This window comes from Phacochoerus africanus, chromosome 2 (assembly GCF_016906955.1).
Source record: "Phacochoerus africanus isolate WHEZ1 chromosome 2, ROS_Pafr_v1, whole genome shotgun sequence".
Lineage (NCBI taxonomy): Eukaryota > Metazoa > Chordata > Mammalia > Artiodactyla > Suidae > Phacochoerus > Phacochoerus africanus.
In genome coordinates, this window is record NC_062545.1 from 271499349 (window position 1) to 271522174 (window position 22826).

At 48.7% G+C, this 22826-nt stretch overlaps 1 protein-coding gene across 2 annotated transcripts in view; it reads left to right on the forward strand.

The window, feature by feature from the left end:
• GARNL3 (GTPase activating Rap/RanGAP domain like 3) overlaps nt 1-22826 on the forward strand; it is a 148161-nt gene that overhangs the window by 106910 nt on the left and 18425 nt on the right. For both annotated transcript variants that reach the window (XM_047768439.1, XM_047768440.1), the window contains exons 13-22: nt 3136-3244; nt 5058-5103; nt 6348-6454; nt 9705-9820; nt 11418-11522; nt 12523-12597; nt 15503-15614; nt 20063-20161; nt 20512-20625; nt 21767-21942. In XM_047768439.1, the coding sequence (XP_047624395.1) occupies nt 3136-3244; nt 5058-5103; nt 6348-6454; nt 9705-9820; nt 11418-11522; nt 12523-12597; nt 15503-15614; nt 20063-20161; nt 20512-20625; nt 21767-21942 (1059 nt within the window). The remainder of the gene's footprint in view (nt 1-3135; nt 3245-5057; nt 5104-6347; nt 6455-9704; nt 9821-11417; nt 11523-12522; nt 12598-15502; nt 15615-20062; nt 20162-20511; nt 20626-21766; nt 21943-22826) is intronic.

Genomic DNA, 22826 nt, shown 5'->3' on the forward strand with positions numbered 1-22826 from the left:
TTTGTTCCTGGCATAGAGTAGGAACTCAATGATTACTTTTAAAAAATAGGGAGATCCTGTTGTGGCTTAGCCGGTTACGAACCCAACTAGTATCCATGAAGATGCGGGTTTGATCCCTGGCCTCACCCAGCAGGTTAAGGATCGGGTGTTGCCATGAGCTGTGGTGTAGGTCACAGACGAGGCTCGGATCCTGCATCACTGTGGCTGTGGTGTGGGCCGGCAGCTGCAGCTCTGATTTGATCCCTAGCCTGGGAACTTCTGTATGCCACAGGTGTGGCCCTAAAAAGCAAAATATATATATTTATCTATTTAAAAGCTTTATTGAGATATATTTCATATACCATACAACACACCCACTTAAGTATGTTCTCAAGGTTATTCAACTATCACCACAATCACTTTAGAACACTTTATTACCCCCAAGAGAAACCCCTCTCCCTTTAGCCGTCACTCCCCATTCCACCCCACCAAGCCTCTGGCAACTCCTAATCTGCCTTCTCTCTCCGGCTCATTCTAGACACGTCATACACACGAAAGCACATACTATGTGGCCTTTTGTAACTAGCTCCTTGCACTTGGCGTGTTTTCAAGGTTCATGCAGGTTGTAGCCTGTATCAGTATTTCATTCCTTTTTACTGCTGAATAATTTTCCATTTTATAGATACGCACCACATTTTCTTTATCCATTCATCAACTGATGGATCAACAATTACCTATTTTCATTGTAACCTAAAATTCGCCATTTTAGCCGCCTTTCGGTGAACAGTTCCGTGGTGGGAGGTGCACTAAGCACACTGCTGTGTCGTCGTCTCCACCATCCCTCTCCACAACTTCATCATCTCCCCACCCAAGCTGGCCCTTAGCCAGTAAACCCGCATTTCTCCCTCCCCAGCCCCTGGCAACCACCCTTCTCCCCTCTGTCTTTATGAATCTGACCATTCTAGGAACCTCTTACAGGTAGATTCATACATCTGTTCTTTGTGTCTGGCTCATTTCCCTGAGCAGTGTCCTCAAAGTTCCTCCCGGCTGTCGCATGCATCAGAATTTCCTGCCTTTTTAAAACCGAATACTATTCCATTGTGTGTTTATACCACGCTTTCCTTATCCATCCATTTATTGGTGGACCTTTGGGTGTATTTCCTCCTCTCAGCTACTGTGAATGCTGCTGCTAAGAACGTTGGTGCACAAATATTTGTTTGAACCCCTGATTTCAATTTTTGATTATGTACCCAGGATTGGAATTGCCGAATCATTTGGTAACTCAATGTCTGATGTTTTGAGGGGCCACTGTAACATTTTCTGTAGCGTTTACCAGCCGTGCACGTGTTCCAGGTTCTCCGCATTCCTAAGAACACTTATTCCTGGCTCCTGTTTTTTGGATAGCTATCCCAACGGGCATGAAATGGTATCTCATTGTGCTTTTGATTTGCATTTCCCTAATAATTAGTGATTTTGAGCATCTCATGTGTTTATTATCCATTTGTATTATCTTCTTTGACGAAGTGTGTCTTCTTTTGTCTTCTTAGGGCCGCACCCAAGGCATATGGCGGTTCCCAGACTAGGGGTCTAATCAGAGCTGTAGCCGCCGGCCTACGCCAGAGCCACAGCAACACGGGATCCGAGCCACGTCTGTGACCTACACCACAGCTCACGGCAACGCCGGATCCTTAACCCACTGAGCGAGGCCAGGGATCAAACCCTCAGCCTCATGCTCCTAGTCAGATTGGTTTCCGCAGAGCCAAGACGGGAACTCTTGTGTGCATTCTTTAATCAAGTTATTTGGTTTTTTGTTGTTGTTGTTGAGTTGTAGGAGTTCTTAATATATTATTGGATATATGATTTGCAGCTACTTCTCCCATTCTCTGAGCTACCTTTTCACTTTGTTGAAGAGTGTCCTTTCATGTACAAAATTTGAAATTTTTATGTAGTCAACTTTATGTCTTTTGTTGTTGTTGTTGGGGGTGCCTTTAGCATCCAAGAAATAATTGCCGAAACTACTTAGAACATCTCCACACCTTAGTTTCCTTGTTTGCAAGGTGAGAATAATACCGAACACAAATTGGGGAGCCTCTTCTCCAGGAGCTCACAGTATAGCATGGGAATTCACGGGAGACCCCAGGAGAACAGAGAGTCGTGTTTGGCCAGTTACGCAGAGGCCCCAGACAGGGGCTGGAGAACTGTGACCCATGGGCCAAATCCGGTAGATGGCTTGTTTGTTTAAATAAAGTACTCTTGGAGCATGGCCGTGCCCATGGATTTACGTATTATTTGGAGTTGCTTTTGCACCATGACGGCAGAGCTGCCTGGTTGTGAAGAGACCATACAGTCTACCAACCCCAAAATATTCACTGTCCAGGCATTTGCAGAAAAGATTCACTGACCACAAGTCTAGGAGATTATTTTGGAAAGGTTCCCTGGGGTCAGATTCGGTAGGGCCGTTGTTTCCACCAAGTATATGTTTCAGAACTAGCAAAGGCATTTATAAAAATATACACATTTGAGCCCTGTCCCCAGGGAGTTCTGATGCAGTGCCTCTTGTCTGGGGGCCTTGGGTGCCAGGCTGAGGAGAAGAAGTGGGAGCGAAGGTGAACCTGATCAGAGCAGCAACGTGGGAGAGAAGGGAGGCAAGGAGGCTGTTAGGAGGCTCCTGGAGGAGGCCAGTCCAGAGGAGTGCTGTGGCTCAGCAGAAACGAATCTGACTGGCATCCATGAGGACTCGGGTTCGATCCCTGGTCTCGAGCAGTGGGTTAAGGATCCAGCGTTGCCATGAGCTGTGGTGTAGGTGGCAGATGCGGCTCGGATCTGGTGTTGCTGTGGCTGTGGTGCAGGCCGGCAGCTGCAGCTCCAATCTGACCCCTAGCCTGGGAACCTCCTTATGCTGAGGGTGTGGCCCTAAAACGAAGAAAAGAAAAGAAGAACTCAATGACTAATCAAAAAAAAGCAAGAGGAGTGTGGCCTGAATTGGGAGAGGAGAGGAGGTGATGGCTGGGGAGCCGGAAGAGGGGCAGGAGTAGAGGGCGACTGGCGCTCCGGGCTCCGTGAGCCATGGGGTTTGCCTGCTGGCTTCGTGTTTTAACCCTGAACGTGCCGCGTGTGAGCCACCCTCTCGGTGACGGTGTTTGTGTTTGCCTCCAGGTGGAAAGGAAGCGCCACATTGGAAACGACATCGTCACCATTGTGTTCCAGGAAGGCGAGGAGCCCTCTCCGGCCTTTAAGCCTTCCATGATCCGCTCCCACTTCACCCGTATCCTGGGCCTGTGTGGACGCTCCAGTTTGGCAGCTGCTGGCCGGCATCTCTGGGCTCTAAGTGACCCTCAAACCAAATGTTGCAGTGACCGGCGTGGTGGGATTGGTTTGCGTTGCGGGATTCTTAGACCCGCTGTGTTGAGTTTTTCCCTCAATATTGGACTTTCCCCTTCTTCCCTCTCCATCCACGGCCGTGGTGGATGGACTCATTCTCAGAGAATTCCCGACTTGCGAATCGTCTCCCCTTTCCTCAGGTAGCCTCTGAAATGAGGGAAACGTCCTACCACCCACTGGTACGAAAGGAAATAAAAGAACCAGAGGTAGTGAGTCCTCCTAGAAACCTGCTTTAGACATAAAAACTTGCAAGTTAAGATAAAAAGCCAAAATAATGCGTCTTTGTTGATTCTAAGCCCTAGGAATAGCTGCTGCGTTACCTGTCTCTTGACTTTTGAGAAATGATACAGTTAATCTTGTTTTTTAACTTTCTTTCCCTCGGCTTCCATTCCTCCCTCTTTAGCTGGTATTGACAAAGTCTTGCTGACGTTCTTGGTAGGGTCCAGGCTCAGCTCCATCAGGCAGGCTGGGGGCGTGAGCATGCCCCTCACCCACACTGCTGGCCATGGCACTGTTGCCCTGGGTCCCTGGCTGTGACAGTGAACCCCAGCGGTAGTGCCTCTACAGATTTTACGTAGTACGTAAAAGGCAACTAATAGGCAGTTTTCCGAATAAATTCTCGTCTAGTTCTTCGTGTCCCCTGGAGAACACGTTGGGAGATGGGACCATCATGACCCATTGCGTCTGGAAGCAGACTGCTCTGCACACTTTGGTCGCGGTAACCTCACACGACAGCATGTCAGCTTTTAAAAGCTGAAAATTGCCCTGAGGGCGGGAAAGAAACCAGATATGCACCTACACGTTAATAATAAGTGATATCCTACTCTGCTCACGGAGATTTAGGAGGAATCTTGCCCCCTTCCTGCAACAGCTCTTCTCAGAAAACAGAAAGCAAGCTTCTCCGGGGGAGTGGGGGAGGGGACAGAGTGATGGAGAGGAAGTCGTTATTTTTAGAATTACCTCTCATCATGGGTTTTAGATTTGGGTTCTGGCACATTTGCGTCTGGAAAGGCACGAGCAGATAGTTAATGCAGACTCTGCCCTGAGTCTAGGAGTGGAGACGCGCTGAGGGGTTGACGACGGTGTTTCAGCCTTTGCTGAGGAAAGCTGGGCTTGGGAGATGGTGCGGGAGGAGGAAGAACGGGAGAAGGAAAAAAGCTGGATGGAGGTGGTACTATTTTAGACTCCACGTGCCCCACACAAGCAAAGTAGACTCTCTGAGAGGCTGCCACCAGCAACCTTGGTTTGTTTTGGTTTGTTTTGTCTACCAAAGCCAGAAGGAGAGAGAGAGGGAAGGTGTACAGTGGAAGCATTTAAATCGCTTTTCTTTCCAAAATGTGTGAGATGAAATACATGACTAATTTCATTCTGGGATCTTGTTTATATTTCCAGGCAAGCAAACTGCTCTTTTTGCTTTGTTGGCTGCATAGCTCCTTAGTACCATTATTTGCATTGCTTTCCTGATGGGTTTGGAGAGAGGGCTCTTTCCCAGAAGGATGAGCATGCAGAGGCTGAGCTGTGTCTTCCTGGGCCGTCTCGTTTGAAGGAGTCAAGGTTCCATCTCAGCCTGAGCGTGACAGGTGCCCTGACCCCAAGGGCGCAGATCTAGGATGATTCTGCACTTGGGGTTGCAAAGCACAAGCCATCGACCACTGAGCATTGGGGTTGTTGATTAATTTCCTTAATCATCACCACAGATATTTTTGCCTTAGTGAGGTATGATCAACAAAATGACAATTACAGGTCAGTAATGACTTTATCTTAATTGCTTGCTGTAATTCTCATGTTTCCATGTTGATTTAGCATTCATTTTATGACCCTCTTGATATACAGATTTCTTGGCTTATCTGAGATAAGTGTTCTCCCTAAAGAACTTCCTTCAAGGCCACCATCTCTTTGGGAAAAGCTTGTTTCATATAGCGTTGCCCTGTGTGGGGCCCAAGGGTCAGGATTAGCTCAGAATTTTTCTGTACTCAACAGAGGCACACATTTGATGTTTGATCTTGACCAGAGTATTGTCCTTCCTAGGCTGCGTTCTTGCTCATTTATCCCTTTCTTCTCAAAAATTAATCTGTTAGAAGGTATCATAATATTGTTGGAGTTCCCATTGTGGCTCAGCGGGTTAAGAACCCAACATAGTCTCCATGAGGACACGGGTTCAATCCCTGGCCTCATTCAGTGGGTTAAGGATCCAGCATTGCCATAAGCTATGGTGTAGATCACAGATGTGGCTCGGATCCAGTGTGGCTGTGGCGTTGGCCAGCAGCTGCAGCTTCAATTCGACCTCTAGTCTGAGAACTTCCACTATGCCACAGGTGTGGCCGTAAAAAGAAAAAAAAAAATTTTTTTTCAATTAAAAAAAAAAAAGGTATCACAGTATTGTAAAAAAGGACATGAACTTTGAACCAAATCGATTTGGGTTGGAATCCCAGCTCTGTCACTTATTAACTGTGAGGTTTTGAAAAAAGTATTATCGGAGTTCTCTCTGGTGGCCCAGTGGGTGATGGATCTGGCATTGTCACTACTGTGGCTCAGGTTGCTGCTGTGGTGTGGGTTCAATACCTGGCCCAGGAACTTCCACATGCCACAGTCTCTGCCAGAAAAGAAAAAGTGTTTATCTTCTTGGAGCCTCTGGCCTCATCTGTAGGATGAAGGTAATGATTCTGCTTTGCCAGGTTGGTGAGAAGCGGCCGGTGCTGTGTCTTAAGACACCAAGTATGCTGCCTCGCGTGCCGTGGGTGCTCAGTGGTGGTTTTGCTATTATTCCCGGCACGTGACCTCGCCCGCAGCTTGGTGGGTTGGACCACGAAGGATCCTAAGGCGTAGAATGGCAGCATGTTGGCCGAGGCATTGCGGGCAAGGCCTTCCCCCTGTGGAAGGGGTATTGCTGTCACATCTCATAGGCAGCTGGACAGGGTTAAGGTCCAAATGTTGATGATCTTTGAAAAAACAAACAAACAGGTAATTCTGCGATGTTCTCTGTGCAGGCTGAAAATATTTTCGGAAGAGAGCGTGCCACTCTTCGGCCCACCCCTGCCCTCCCCACCGGTGTTTACAGACCACCAGGAATTCAGGGACTTTTTGCTAGTGAAATGTAAGTTTCTATTTTGCCATGTTTCTGCCACTTGTTCTACATCTGGTTGCACTTCTTCCAGTCCCCCCAGGATGCTCCAAAGACAATATCATTGTTAAAGCATTGATGGTGTTCCATGCTCTGTTAATCCTTCACAAGAAGGGTATTCAGGTTGCTGGTAGTGTTGGGAAAGGCTCTCCTGGTCCTTCCCTGTACCTGCCATCCCGCCCACCTGAGGTGAGGTCTGTCGGCACTCACCTGCTCGCCACCCTTGGGGCCTCGCCTTTACCTCTCTGCCCAGGGGTCTGATACGGCCGCTTCCAAATCTCTGCTTGTACCTGTGTCCGTGTGCTTGTCAGGGAGGGAGGTGGGCACAGGGTGGTTATGGACATGTGGTTAGCGACACAGAGAGTTGTTGGGGGGGGTGTGTCTGGTGTGAGTATGTGAAAGAGACAGACAGAGACAGAATATGTATGTGACGTGTGTAGAACCTGACCCTGGGCTTCACTAGCTGGTGAGGGTACATTTTAGCTCCACTCATAAGACCAAGATGCCCCACTCTGAGCTCCATCTTCTGAGCCACAAGAGCTTGCTGCGACCCGCCCCTGAATGTCCCTTGATCGTTAGAGCTGGGAGTCCAGCTTGCAGGCGGCCGGAGCCCTGGCAGTGCCTTGCATCCGTGCCCTCCGTGATGCTGCTGCTTTCCCAGCTGCCTCCCCAACCCCACGCCCCAGCCCTGCTCAAGGCTGTCGCTGTTCCTGTGCAGTTTGGAGTGTTTTTGCTCCTCTCTGAGCCCATCTTGGTCACTTGGCCCCAGGGCAGCAGTGACTGAGCCTCCCAGAGCCCTTCTGAGCTGCTCCTTCGGCTTCGGTCTTAACCCTACTCTCGCGGTGGCGAAAACCAGCCCCTCAGGCCAGGGCAGGGGACTGACACATGTCCTCCCTCCACTGTCTTCTCATCGGGTCTCTCCCTCGGAGCCCTGAACGTGAGTCCTCCCTCAGCAGCCACACGGAGGTGCCTACACGTCCACACATCCGTGCAGCTGACCCTGGAGTCACCACACTCCAGTCACCAGAGCCTCCCAGTCCCAGCCAAGCCACTCGATAGCCTCTCTCCCCCCTGCAAATCCTTCCAGTCTCTTGCAAAGATCTCCCCAAGCTTCTAAAACTTTTGGAGAGTGGAGCAATGAAAGTCCCCTCCCTGGGGCTTCCTCCGCTTCCAGCTGGGCCTCCAGAGTTGGTTACACATTTAACCGACGCCAGGGTCCCTGCAGGAAGTCTGATGCTGACTTTAGAAGCAGCAAACATTGCAAGTCACTTGCCTAAGAGGATGATTTTGTCTCTTCCTTTCCAGTATCTCAACCCCTAATTTCTTTCTTTCTTTTTTGGTCTTTTTGTCTTTTTAGGGCCATCCCCTCCCCCGGCATATGGAGGTTCCCAGGCTAGGGGCCTACCCACAGCTCACGGCAATGCCGGATCCTTAACCCACTGAGCAAGGCCAGGGATCCAACCTGCAACCTCATGGTTCCTAGTCGGATTCGTTTCCACTGCGCCACGACGGGAACTCCAGGAAATGGTGTTTCAACAAAAACTTTGACCTTTTTCAGCAGAAACAAGTAATTTAAAATGGATTTCTCTATGGATACTAAGGAGAAAATATCCTCAAACAAAAATTTCCCAATCACAGATTTAGAGAAAATAATAGACAGGTATAGTTCCAGTTCCTTAAGAATGTCTTGCCAGGAGTTCCCATCGTGGCTCAGAGGAAACGAACCTGACTCGTATCCATGAGGATGCCACTTTGACCCCTGGTCTCGCTCAGTGGGTTAAGGATCCGGTGTTGCCACAAGCTGCAGCATAGGTTGCAGACAAGGCATTGCTGTGGCTGTGGCGTGGGCCAGCAGCTGCAGCTCAGATTCGACTCCTAGCTGGGGAACTTCCATATGCTGCAGATGTGGCCAGAAAGAAAGAAAGAAAGAAAGAAAGAGAAAGAAAGAAAGAAAGAAAGAAAGAAAGAAAGAAAGAAAGAAAGAAAGAAAGAAAGAAAGAAAGAAAGAAAGAAAAAAGAATGTCTTGCCACAAACAAGCCCACCTTGCCCCCAGCACACAGCTCCCATCTAGGAAATGCTCGTCCCCAGGAAATTTACTTTTCGGTCTGTGAACACTGCCCTTCCTTACAGTAGTTGACATGTATTCAGTTTGATGTATCTGGCTCCATGCTCTTTTATATGTATTACATCACTTAAATTCTTACAACCCTATAAGAAATATAGTTATATCCATTTTACGAGATAGAAAATTAGGCCCCCCAAAATCTAGATAATTTGCTCAAGCATGCTCACATAGCAGCCCAGCTGGGATTCAACCCATCTTGGTCTTGACCTCAAGCTCCTAATTCTGTGCTTTCTATTCTGTGTGGTGATGTGTCACTGGACACCCTGGTCTTTGTGCCAGACTCTTGGTGTCTGTGGTCCACTGAACTGCCAGCTTTTTCTTCCAGAATAAACTTTCATTAGGCTAAGAATTCCAGGACTCTGCTTAGGCAATTGCTAATCTTTCTAACAAAAATGCAACAGATACATATATTTAATTCTGTTTGTATGGCATCCTGGTGCTTTGGCCCATGTGTTGGGTGGGCGGGTAGATGGATAGAATGGATGGATGGGTGGATGGGTGGATGGGTGGATGGATATGTGGATGGATGGGTGGGTGGATGGATGGATGGATGAATGGAATGGATGGATGGGTGGGTTGATGGATGGGATGGATGGATGGGTAGATGGATAGAATGAGTGGATGGATATATGGATGGATGGGTGGGTGGGTGGATGGATGGATGGATGGATAGATGGGTGGGTTAATGGATGGATGGATATATGGATGGATGGATGGATGGGTGGGTGGATGGATGGATGGATGAATGGAATGGATGGATGGGTGGGTTGATGGATGGGATGGATGGATGGGTAGATGGATAGAATGGGTAGAATGGTGGATGAGGGCAGGTTGGGTATGTGCTAGTTGTTCAAGGAATTAGATAGACCTTCTGCTCAGGAAGCTTGTCCAGCAGAAAAGGTAAAACAGATAAACCTATAGACTGTGGATTTGTTCAGAGAAATTTAGAGAGTTTTAAATTATTTTTCCATGAAAGAAGGGTAATACCAGCATTAGGAAAGTGGGTGGCATATACTTTGAGGAGTTTCCCTGAGAAGGAAATTCTTCCATATAGCCTGTTAACATTTGTAACTCCTTTATAATTTGATTTATTTTAGTAATTAATGGTGAAAAAGCCACTTTGGAAACCCCGACATTCGCCCAGAAACGTCGACGAACTCTGGATATGTTGATTCGATCTTTATACCAGGACTTGATGCCAGATTTGCATAAGGTACCCTGGGTCTGTGGTCTTCTTTCCTTCTTTCGGAGTCTGAGCTGAGGACACAAGCTTCCTTGCGGTACTGATCACCCTTACCTGTGCCATGAGATGGTAGATGGGTAAAGTGAGGGTTTGGGAGAGAGGCCGGGTGTTTTTTTAAGGTCTTCTGGAGCCCTATTGGCTGGCTTCACATCCGGGCACTGAAACAAGCATTTACACTTACTGAAAATTCACTTTGCGCCAGACACTTCGTAGGCAGAAAGTGTATCCACGCTGATGAGACCACGTTCCTCCTTTGGGGAACTCAGGGCCTCGAGGGGCACCATGCTCTTTGGAGGCCCCCAGACTCGGTGTGAGATCACTGCATATCAAGGAGAGTAACAAGTATTAATGCAGAATGAAATCATCATTGTTCAGAAGCATTTCCCGCATTTGACAAGGAAGCACAGACCAAGCAGGGAGACTCCCCTAGAACCAGTATATCCACAAACTCCAGCAAAAGGCATTGCTACTGACGTGTGTACATAAATGCAGCATCTGGTATCAGGTGCCCCTCGGGGACATGAAGAACGTCAAAACGAGCTGGTGCCCACGTGTGGTCCTTCCCCTTCAGCACAGTGACCTCCAACATCCTATAGGTGCCCTTGACCTCTGGCTGGGCAGTGCACCCCAATGACTCCCAGGGGTTGAGCACGCCTAAGCCCAGGGTCCTAAAGAGCAAGCCACGATTGGTCATCTCTCCATGCCTTTCTTCCCCTAAGGGCAGAGGAGGGTGCAGAGAGGGTACCAAGAATATGTGAGGTCCTTCGGGTCTCAGCTGAAACATCACTGAGCAGGCCTTCCCCATCCCCAGCTGAAGCCAGGTGCCCCTGTTAAAAGCCCCCAGATGCTACCTCCCCTTCATAGAGAAGACCCCGTGTTCCCATCATGTAATCAGTTACTTAATCTGTCCCCCCATAGACTGGGCTCCACCAGGATGGAGACTGTACGTCACATCCCCAAATCCGGCAGAGGGCTAGGCACTCAGCCAATACTTGCCGATTGCATGAGTGTGCCCAGTTCTCTGACAATGGTCTAGAAGAAAACTAACATTTTCTGAGTATACGCCCAAGCACCTTCCATGCAGTCCTCATTACACACCTCAGAGCAGGTATTAGCCACACAGACACCGAGACTCAGAACTCAACTCACTTGCCCAGAGTTACCCAGAAGGCCACAGAATGCACAACTCCAGAGGGTACCATTCACACAGACTTGAGCATGCCATGTTCCAGGGGTCCCCTCTGTGAGAATGGCCTCCTTGGAGCTGTGCAGCGTGGCAGCCGATCACGCTGTTAGGCGGTCAGTAAGGGGGAGCTGCTGGTTTGCCCGATTTTGGAGCCCACGCTCTCAGCCTTTACACGGGCCTGCCATCCCTGTTGGCTTCTTAATCCCTTGCATCTGGCACAGACCCAGCCACTTAAGCGATGCTCCGTAAATGCTTACGAGCGAATGAGTAGAGAAGGAAGAAGGAGGACGATTGGGACAAATAGTTTTGTGCATGAAGAGAAGCTAGAGGATGAGATGCCACAGCCATTTTTGGAGTTCATAACTTCTCTCTCTTTTCCAGAACATGCTGAACAGACGATCTTTCAGTGACGTCCTACCGGAATCCCCCAAGTCAGCGCGGAAGAAAGAGGAGGCCCGCCAGGCAGAGTTTGTTAGAATTGGGCAGGTGGGTTTTATTCTGAAACCTATTTTGCAAGACGTGTAGTTGTGAGTCCCATCCAGACCAGATGGGCCACCTGCGAGGGACACTAGGTTTGCACGCTCCTGGAGGACCTCTGTGACGTCTCTTAGGATTATTGTGGGACCACGTGGGAGATTGCTGATAACCAGGTAGGCGTCGTTCTCCGCAGGCGTGAGTGAGAGGAAAGCCCTCTGCAGCGGAGGGGGTGACCCCGGGAGCAAGAGGCTGCAGGGCCCAGGCTGGGCTCCCTCCTGTCAAGGGAGCACATGCCACTTGCCTGCCTCCTGGGAATTTTCTGGCGAGCGGGGAACCAATTTAGGAAAAGCTCCCTGGCGGAAGTAAGCGCGGAGGGCGGTGTCCTTGCAGGATTCCCGAATTTCTGCCCTACTGCTTGGAAGCCGTGGCCACAGTGAGGTGGCTCCCAGGCTTCCCCTCACTCTGGATTGAGGAGAAAACGCTCTGCCTTTGCCTTGCTCACACATGGCACTAATATGTTTCAGTTCCGGAGGTGACACAGCTTAGCTGCTTCCCAAAAGTAGAAGCCAAGCCAGGGGATCAGGACATCCTAGCAGCAAAGATAATCTTTCCCCCAAACAGGTGCACTGTTACTGGGGCTCTTGATTTTTGGTCCGTATCTAAAGATAACCTTGACTCTACTTTCAGAAATTCTAATTCATCAAGTTTGAGGAAGGACCCAAGGGTTTTTTGTTGTTGTTGTTTTTTTAAATACTGATAGTTTGGAAATCTCTGTACTGATCAATTGATTCGTTGAAATGACAGGATGTATTTGGGGTCATTAGGGCTTCACCCTACCCAGCTGACTCCATTCCTTCAATGTTAGGGCAGCAAGGGAACCGGGAACTTTAGTCTGAAATGACTCCTGTTTCATTTAAAAAAAAATTTTTTTTCTCAAATCGTAATTGTTGATCCTGCTGGTTTTTTACTGCCTGATAACAAACTTTCAAAGAGACCTCTGTTTTGTAAGGCACTAAAACTGAAATCCATTGTGAGAGGAGATGCACCATCAAGCTTGGTGGCTTCAGGGATCTGTAAAAAAGAGGTAAGTTGATGATGCATTTAACTGTGAATGTCCTTTGTCTTCAGAGCTGTTATTGAGATTCTTACAGAGAGGTTTGTGGGGGCAGGAGGACGAAGAGCTCGCCTCTGCAGAGTCCCCAGGGGAAGCCCCAGATGAAGCTGGGCAGCTTTTCGGGAGGGCCTGTTTCCATGGTTGCACGGGGTTTGCATGCTTAAAGGAGCAGAGCTGCTGGACCAGGCCTGGACGGGCAGCCTGGGGTTAGCAGTGCTCCGGAAGCCTCGTGTACATACTGACCGTCTGGCCACTGTGACCAAGCGCACGTCCTCATGACCAGCGGGGCCAAGATTCTGCATTTCTAACAAGCTCTCATTTGGTACCTGGGCTGCTGACCATGGACGCACTCTCCACGGCAAGGCTCTAGGGTGGCGTGTTTCAAGCTCTAGTGTGTGTGAGAATTATCCCCAGTTTCTGATTCAGTAGGTCTGAGGGGGCCCTGAGAATCTGCATTTCTAACACGTCGATGCCGATGCTGTTGGTCCGAGGACCCGAGGGGAGCACCCCCTTCTTAGGCTCTAGTTCCTTCAGCCAAACAGAAAACTCTGTGACCTGTGTATCTACGTCTCATGTCCGCTGCCCAAGGAAAAAGAACTAGGTGGTAACCAAGGACAGAAGAGGGAAAAACAGTCACAGTATGAACTTACGGTCTGTATGATTTCGTGTTGTAAAGCACCACCCTATTTATGTCCATGTTCAGAATATGTAAAGGGAGGAAAATGGAACAAATCCACGGACAGTGCATCACGGGAGAAGCGTCCATATAAAAGCAACAGGATTATGAACACCTGTACCTTAACAATGAAGGCATAGATGGTTTATACCTGAATTGCAGGACCTACACGTTTTCAAGTCCCATTTCAGGAAAACGATAAGCTCAAAATACAACCGATGCTAAAAAAAACCACCGTCAATTTAAGGCAAGACTGATGGCAAAGCATTTGTTCCATTTGGTTTGGGATCCATTCAAAACCTGCCAGCGGGCCACGGGCCATCCTTGGAGAAACGCTGCTCGACAGGCCCTCTTGGATTGCTGGAAAGCCGGCTCGGCAGAGGCCGGAGGCCCACAGGCTTCTCCCAAGAGTGTTCGTTCCGTTTCCAGAGAATGGGCTTTGTCAGCCTCCTAGGCACCCATCGCTTTGTGAGCCCTGCTCCTGTTCTGAGGCAGAAGCAGGAATGAGTCCTCCACTTAGGCCGACGCCAGCCCTGCAGAATCTGCACCTAGCCCCTCACGTGGCGGGAAGGAATCTGGTGCCACGGCACACGACCTCCGTCCTCGGAGCAGGGCCTCTGTGGAGCCGGGGCTGAGGTCACATCCCTGACACAGCAGACGTGACATCCTCAGGCTGGTGGAGCCCCTGGCCCCTTTGAGGACCTGTAAGCGCGGAGCCCCAAATCCCATACACATCAGCCCAGGACGATGACGAATAGCCCATATACAACACTTTGAATACAATTTCAGGATTTCACAGACCTCCTTAAGCCCTCCGTGCATCCTCCAGGGCCCCTAGATCTTCTGGTTCTAACCTCGTATCCTCCAGTGAAAGAACATTTTGTCATTCAGAAGTAGTTTTCTGTCTTGGTGTCACCTAATATTACGATGTCTACGTCTGTCCCCCAGCTGGCATTTATATGGGCTTTGCTTCTCCATGTCCTCCTGCTCTAAGTCACAAACTCAGAATTTCCAAAAGTCTTAGGAAAATCCCATTCCACGTCATGACCTGCACCTGTGCAGCCCTCCTCCCGTTCATAAAATATCTTCACATTTTTCCACAACAGCCCAAGCCTCAGCGTAACAATCAGAATATTCCTTTTGAGGCGTGTGGGTTTCGTAAAGGGAAATGGTACGTTTCTACGACAGCAATAATTCCCACAGTGTTTGCCTTCATCCCACATGACACCCTCGCAGGCAACCTCAGAGCCATCGCTTCTGTTTTGAGTGTGCGAGCCTGTGCTCACGCGGCACGTACGAACACAGCTACACACCCGCAGGCTCGAGTGCAGCCCCTGGGAAGCAGAGATGGAGGACTTCAGCTTGTCCCTCAGAATCCCCACACCCTTCCTCGTCCTTTTAGGCCAAGCCACGTGCTTTGGAGGGAAGTTAAGGGTTCTGCTGAAAAATGTCCCCGATCCCACTGCAGCTCAGAAGCCACTAACAATGTCTGCAGACCCCAGGCATTGGCCGCAGCTCCCAGGCAGTGGTGAGGGAGGGCTGGCTCGGCAAGAAAGGGAATGAAACGAAGGATACGAGTTGGCCGATGTGAACGTGTCACATTAAGGGAACACGAGTAGGTTCCGTCAGCAGCACTTGCCATGTTCCTACAAAGAGACACTTTTTTTTTTTTTTTTGAAGATTCTATAGCCTTCAATGGGTCAAGGCTAATATCAATTTCCTGTTAAGCCAATATCAATTTCTTGCATTGTGTACGGTTTAATAATTTTGCCGAATCAGCAACGCAGGAATCTGACTTTTTAAAATACAGTTAGGTGGGACTTCCTTTTCTCATGAACTGATGTGAAACCTCCCCCCAAAAATAGGCGCCAATTGGTGCAGCTTCTAGGTGTGAAAGAGAAACGTTTGCTTAGAAAACGTCACCAGTGCTTCCCCCCCCGCCCCCAAGGAACGTCAGGACGATACAGACACAGGTCACGGTGCCAGAAACGTGTGGCTTCAGCCTTTTCCTACTGCGTGCGTTTCTGAAAGGAGACGTTTCCGCTTAAGAAAGGTAGCTGAGCCAGAGCCCGGCCAGCTCCCAGGGTTCGAGGATATCTGTGTTGCTGTTTCAGGGGCGGCGTGCGGCGCGTTCCCCTTTGATGGGCTGGTATGTTCTTTCCGGTGCACTTACCTTCCGATGCTTGTGTTGCCTCGCAGCCTTGGGAGCCCCAGTGTTTCTGCAGTAATTTCCCCCACGAAGCCGTGTGTGCAGATCCTTGGGGCCAGGCCTTGCTGGTTTCCACTGATGCTGGCGTCTTGCTAGTGGATGGTTAGTGAGTAGCTGCTCCTTCAAACGTCTCTCTTTGTGTAACTTCTCAGATGGGTGACCCCTTCGTCAGCTCCCTTTACGGAAATGTGTCCTCCGCGGTGAGGTTAGCAGAGTTTCATTTCCTGACAAGCCCACCCCTGTGTTTTCAGGACAGTCAGTGGGAACACACGTTAAACCAGCAAGCCAGAGGGGGGCACGCAGAACAGTTCCAGCCCTTCCCCAAACCCCTGATTAGTCTGTGGATATCAAATGACCTACAAGGAGAATCTCCTTTTCAGCCAGCACTTATCATGATTCGAGCATTTTATTTTAAATTGACAAGGGCACACTGTTACGTAGAGCCACTGTCTCAGGGACATGCTCTCTCTCAAAGGGCTTTTATTTTTTATTTCTTTTTTGAGAAAAAAAAAAAGCTTTCTAATTCGGAGAGTACTTGGTGTCCAAAACAAACGATGAGAATCTTAGATAACCTTTGCTTGATGGATAGAGAAACAAAAAGATTTTGACAGGAAGACAGATCTCAACTCAATATAAAATCAAATTTTGTGCAGCCGGGTGGGGCTGTCCCTGCCCGACCAGGGAGGTGGTCAGCTCCCTGTCCCTACCCATCAGTCACCAATCAGACATGACCTTGGCCAGGATGCATAGAGGGAATTCAGCTTCTGATGGGAATTTAATTTAGACGCAGGGACTCTGTGGTCCCATAGATTTTTCCAGATGCCTGACAAATGATAAAGAGGCTAAATACTAGTAGCCAGTCACGTCCTGGGGCTTCAGCAGGAGTCTTGGGCACAGAGACAGTGTCTAACAAGGGCACATTCCCCGTGCACAGGAGCAGGCTGCCTGGGCTCTGGTTATGAGCATCTGGAAGGCCAACCCTGTGAGGGTGACCTAATGGCCTGAAACTGCCGCATTTTCCCACCTTTGGCCTCAACCTGTGCTCTCTCCTCGGACCCTGAGTCTGCATATTTAAAAGTATGTCCTGTGTTTTGAGCCCCGGTCTAGGGGCCTTTCTGCAGGAAGACAAGACAGACTTATTTCTGATCTTATCTATTATTTTCGATAGATCTTTTCATTGTCCATAACATAATTTCTAAACTTTATATATATATACACACATATGTAATCGCATATATAATGAATTTACTAAAAGGTCAATAACTTAAAATTCAGAAGTTCAGAATTTAAATATTTAATTTTAGAAACATTTGTGAAATAGAAGATCTTTGTGATTGCAAAGAAAACTGAACCTCTCTGAGCTTCACGTTTTTCTAAAAGTGGGGGTAATTTTTTAAGTGGCTAAAAAAAATAGCTTATAATAATGAAAAATGATGAACTTAACAAAAAGGGGATGGTGATTTTAACTGGGGGGAAGGTTTAGAGAGAACATGAGGTTACCTATGGTGACAGCTTAAAGAAGCATCTGGCACAGAGCAGCAGCTATTATCTACGCTCTACCCCTACGAACATGCCAGAAGGTAACGAAATCTGTAGATTTCGCCCAAATTGCAACCAAACAAAAGAGTTTACTTTAAGAAACAAAACAAAAACAGACCTTCGAGGTTTAGTCTCGTCTCTTAGTTTAACAGATGAAGAAGCGGAGGCCGAAAGAAATGATGTGCCTTGCCCAAGCTCACACAGCTGGTTAACGGCACATCTGGAACCAGAGCCCAGAGGCGATCCTGGTCCAGTGCGCGCTCCTCCAGGCCAGCTGCTTTTCATTAAAATAAAATTAAACTCTACCAGTGGTACCGTCGTTCCCTTCACGCAGATTTCCACAGCGAGAGTCGTAGGGCCAAGAATTACGAAACTTTTTGTGATTGGAGAAAATGTCCGATTCTACCTGTTTGCCTTTTTAGGAAAGAGAAAAACCGTGTTTCATGGTGACTATGTTGAAGCCTTGCCTGAAAACAGAAAACGGTTCTGTTTGCATTGCTTCTGTTTTTGTAAATGGAAAATCCAAATTAAGATGCCCAGGTCCCTTTCTGGATCCAGACTGTACCAGCAGTGTCAGATGGCAGGCTTATTGTGATTTCCAGGAAACTCTTTTCTTTCAAACTTGAGGGCTGTCATCTTACCCCGGTGGTAGCCTGTATGCTCACCACCAGCTTAGAGGTATTACTCAGATTATTATTTCATGTCCAGGTTATGCAGCAGCCGTTTTCCTTGTCTGCTTTTGCGAAAAAGAGAATAACCTTTAAAGCTTTCTCTGTATTCCTTGGTGTGCTTTTAAGCCATAATTCTTTGTTTATCTTTTTCTTGTCTACCCTTAATCATATTACAAATTACTTCCCCGAGGAATTTCTCCATTTCATTTCAGGCCAAGTTCCACTCTATCCCATTAGCCCCTGCTTAATTTCATTAGACGTACCCCCTTGAAAGTCTGCTGCTTTCAAGGTCATGGTTAAAAATCAAGACTCTTTGTCTTCTAAGTGTAGCAAAACCTACTTTGAAGGGAAACAAAATACTGATTAAATATGGTATTGCCATTTGTTTTGGTTTTGCAGTAATAGAAAAACCAGCTCTAAAAGATTGTTTCTTCAGAGAGATGATAAGAAGGAAACCACGCTTATGAAACCGTCATTAAATCCACATCACTTTCTCATATCCTTGCCTCCTCTTCTTTCCTGTGCTGTATTTAAACCTGTCTGGGCACGTGCGAAAGATTGGATGGAGAATAAATGCTCATTTAGTATCCACCCAGCATCCCTGTTTTAACTATGAGGTGAAGCGCTTCTGTCATTTATCAGTTCCTTACAGCACAGTTGTTTCCGTGCTCGTGCCATCAATCCACGGGGATGTGGTGCTGTTTTTAGGCTACCGCACCCCCTAAGAGCCCAGACGTTGTCCGTGCACAGACTTGGGTTCCAGAAGCTCGAGACATGAGCTTGGATAAGGTATTAGCACCTCTGAGCCTCAGGTTCCTCATTTGCTCAGTGAGAGGATTAGAAGTTCCTGCCTTGGAGGGTCACAAGGCATTTACATCAAGTGACATGCAAAACACTTAGCATTGAGGCCTGGCCTGTAGGAAGCCCTCAGTGTATGTGAACTGCCATTCATAAAGTGAAAAAACCGGAGTCATTTAGTCAAATATGGAGACGACTGGAATGACCATCATCTCATAGTTTGAAAACTTGAGTCAGCCCCCGCAGAAGCACAAAAAAGCCCGAGAATCCATTCCTGTCCAGAAGGCTTGGGGTGGAGGGAGAAGGAAGGTGCTTTGATGGGCTGTCACAACATCTATCCATTTGGCCTGGTCATTAAGGCCAACGAGCGGCAACCCTCTGTCTAATAAGAGCTTGGCAGGCTCCGAGCTCTGACAGATCCAGAGCCCTCACAGGTACAGGACAGGAGACCCCTCCCCTGCAGGGGGTCACTAATCCTGATGACGAAAGTGTGCTTCCAAGCCCCATCCAAGCCCCCCCACCCCCCCCCCCCCCAGATTCCTGGAAGAGCCAAGATCCTCAGGGCCTCTTGCACCTAAATTACAATTAAAGAGACACCCAAACCCACAGAGAGCCCTTGAAGACCTAAAGGCAGGTAAAGAATAAGCTGGACACTTTTGCCTCAAATGCCCACACCATCCTGGGACGTCTTTGCCTTGCCCTCATTCTCCAACAAGCTAAGAACAGACCCTTTGCTTATGGAACAGCCCTCTTTGTCCAAGGGACCTCCCAGGAGCAAAGGAATTGCTAGTGATTTAAGATCCCAGTAAGTAAGCTTAAAAACAAATGCTACGTATAATTGCACTGTCTTTAGTCATCCACTTACCTACCACCTTCCCGCATGTTTCCATTCAAATTAGGGGGTTTTTTCCCTGTGATTTGGGGAAATTGCTACTTCTTGCTTATTTTTATCTAAAAGGACGATTTCATATTCCTCTATGAAGAAAGACTGAAAAATTATAGGTAAACTGCTCTTGCCACAGACATAGGGCATGTTGGAAGAGGGTGTTTGTATTTACTTTAAATACAAGAGGACCGTCTAAGTTTGCTCTCTTGAGACATAGGCAAAACCTCCTAAGATGCAGTGTGTTCGCAAACGTGACCCCCAAATCAGAAGTTTCTTAGGAGAAGTGGCTAAGCTTCTTAGCACCTTTGAAAACCTGTGTTCAGCCCTTTGGAGCAGCCCCAGCCAAAGCTGGGATTGAGAGGTGCTGCCTTCTCTTTGACGAACAGTGTGGAGAAGAATACAGCTTAGGGGCCCTGCTGTTACGCTCCCCGTGAGGAGTTGTGAGCACCTTTGGGAAAGAAATCTGTCCTTCTCCCTGAGCTGAGAGGAGACCGGTGCTTGAACTTTCTGTGGAGCCCTCACAAAAGCTCCAGAAGCCGACCACCTTCCTCGCCTAGGGAGAATCGGGGTCCAAAACTACCCGCAGGCACGGTTTAGAGGTCCTGGGAAAGGTGGGCTGGGTTGCAGGCTTGGGTAACCAGACTTTTTTCTTCCAGATGACCTTCCATCGGTGCCTGTGTTTGACAGAACTCTGCCCGTGAAGCAGATGCACGTGCTGGAGGTGCTGGACCTTCTGATTCTCAGAGCAGACAAAGGTGGTACCCCTCTGATATTCTCTGGGAGGAAGGAAACCGGGTAGCCTCTGGCCAGCATGCGGGTGGCAAGGTTCTGACTGCATCGGTGGCGCCAGCTGTCTCTCCTGGTGCCCGGGGCTCAGGGTCCTTGGTGGCCCGTTTGTTCTCTGAGAAGGGGACGGTGAGGGAGAGGAGGGGTGGATATCCTTGATGGCATCGTTAGGTAAAGGCAGTGCGCGGTTTCTCCTGAACTCTGGGCCCTCTCGACCCTGATTCCTCGAGCGGTAGTGTTCGAACCCAGTCCGCCCTTTCGGTTCTCCCGGGTCGTCTTACTTGTCCATCCGTCTCCCCCGTCGGCTTTATCCCACCAGGGAAGGACGCCCGCCTCTTTGTCTTCAGGCTCAGCGCCGTGCAGAGGGGCGTCGAGGGCAAGGCTGTGAGGGGCAAGTGTGACTGCAGAGAAAACAAACTCGAGAAAACCAAAGGTGATTTCTGGCGGTTTCTGTCCAATTCATCTCTTTTCTCAGCCTGCCCAGATTTTATCAAAAATAAAAATGCGTGGGAATTTGATTGTAGTGGTTTGTTCTTTACTTGGAAACATCACTAAGGGAGCCTCATAGGTTCCCTAAGAGACCCTTGAGTGGTAGAAAGACAGGTAGAGAGGGAGTTCCCATTGTGGCTCAGTGGTTAACGAATCCGACTAGGAACCATGAGGTTGCAGGTTCAATCTCTGGCCTTGCTCAGTGGGTTGAGGTTCCAGCATTGCCGTGAGCTGTGGTGTAGGTTGCAGACGTGGCTTGGACCCAAGTTGCTGTGGCTCTGATCTAGGCCAGCGGCTACAGCTCCGATTAGACCCCCAGCCTGGGAACCTCCATACGCTGAAGAAGTGGCCCCAGAAAAGACAAAAAAAAAAGAAGAAAGAAAGAAAGACAAATGGAGGCCTCGAAGAAACTGGAGGCCTTGTGGGGCAAGTTTGGGAGGTGAGGGAAGCTCCGTGAGCAAAACTGGGAAAAGAGACTTTTAGACTTTGATTCCTGGACCTCCGATCACCCTTCACTTTAACTCCTGTCATGTAGTGGGTGTGACACTAAGTCCACAAACTCTAGACTAGAGGGAATAGGACTTCCTTAATCTTCCTGTGACTCAATCTCATTTTTATCTCTTTTTTTGTTTTGGTTTGGTTTGGTTTGGTTTGGTTTTTTGTTTGTTTGTTTTGTCTTTTTGCCTTTCCTAGGGCCACACCCGCAACATATGGAGATTCCCAGGCTAGGGGTCTAATCGGAGCTGTAGCCACTGGCCTATGCTGGAGCCACAGCAACATGGGATCCGAGCCACATCTGCAACCTACACCACAGCTCATGGCAACTCCGGACCCTTGACCCACTGAGCAAGGCCAGGGATCAAACCTGCAACCTTATAGTTCCTAGTCAGATTCGTTAACCACTGTGCCACGACGGGAACTCCTCATGTTTATTTCAAGTCCCACATTTGCCTGGTGGAGGAACAGTCTAGTCATTTCACCGGGTTATGCTTAATTTGCAGGGTTCTTGGGTGTGGCCAAACCACCGAGGCCTGGGGCTCCCCACCTCGTGCCATGTGCTCAGCATCACTTATTTCCCTTGCCAGGCTGCCACTTGTATGCCATTAACACTCACCACAGCAGGGAGCTGCGGGTCGTTGTTGCCATTCGGAATAAACTGCTTCTGATCACGAGGAAACACAGCAAGCCAAGCGGGGTGACCAGCGCCCCACTGTTATCTCCCCTGTCGGAGTCACCCGTGGAAGAATTCCAGTACATCAGGGTAGGTTTCCTCTTCACGTCGCTCTGCTCCTGCCTACGGTGTCCTCCTGGCCGAGCCAGACCCCCGCCCCCCTTGCACCCAGAGTCTGTCGGCCCCTGGAGTTGCCCCATGGTTCCATAACCAAATGGGGGTGCTCTCGCCGGTTGCCCTGGTTTCCCCAGAAGACTAAGAGGAGCTGGGCTTTTCCACCTCCATCCCCTGCATTCGTGCCATCCACCCGGAAGAGGCTGCTCCAGTGGGGACCACGTTGAAATGGGTGGAAACATAGAATCACTAGGTTGTGTACCAGATACCAACATCGTTTTAAAGGCGGTTATGCTTCAAAAACAAATTCATGGAAAAAGAGACCAGATTTGTGGTTACCCGAGGCAGGGGTGGCGGGGGTGGGGTGTGGGGGGAGGTGATCCAGAGGTAAAACTTCCCGTTATAATAAATCCCAGTGTCACATACAACATGGTGAAAGTAATTAACACGGCTCTGTGTTATGAATAAAAGGTAAGAGAGTAAATCCTAAGAGCTCTCATCACAAGGAAAAACTTTTTTTTTTCACTTTTAAGGGCTGCCCCCGAGACATATGGAGGTTCCCAGGCTAGAGGTGGAATCGGAGCTGTAGCTGCCGGCCTACACAACAACCACAGAAACGCGGGATCCGAGCCACGTCTTGCCACCTACACTGCAGCTCACGACAGCCCTGGATCCTTAACCCACTGAGCGAGGCTAGGAATGGAATCCGCATCCTCATAGAAAGTAATTGGGCTTCTTACTGCTGAGCCACAACAGGAACTCCCGACCAGGAAAAACTTTTTTTTTTCTTTTTCTCTTGTTTTGTATCTATATGAGATGATGAATATTCACTAAACTATGGCTGCAGCTGAGGGGACAGG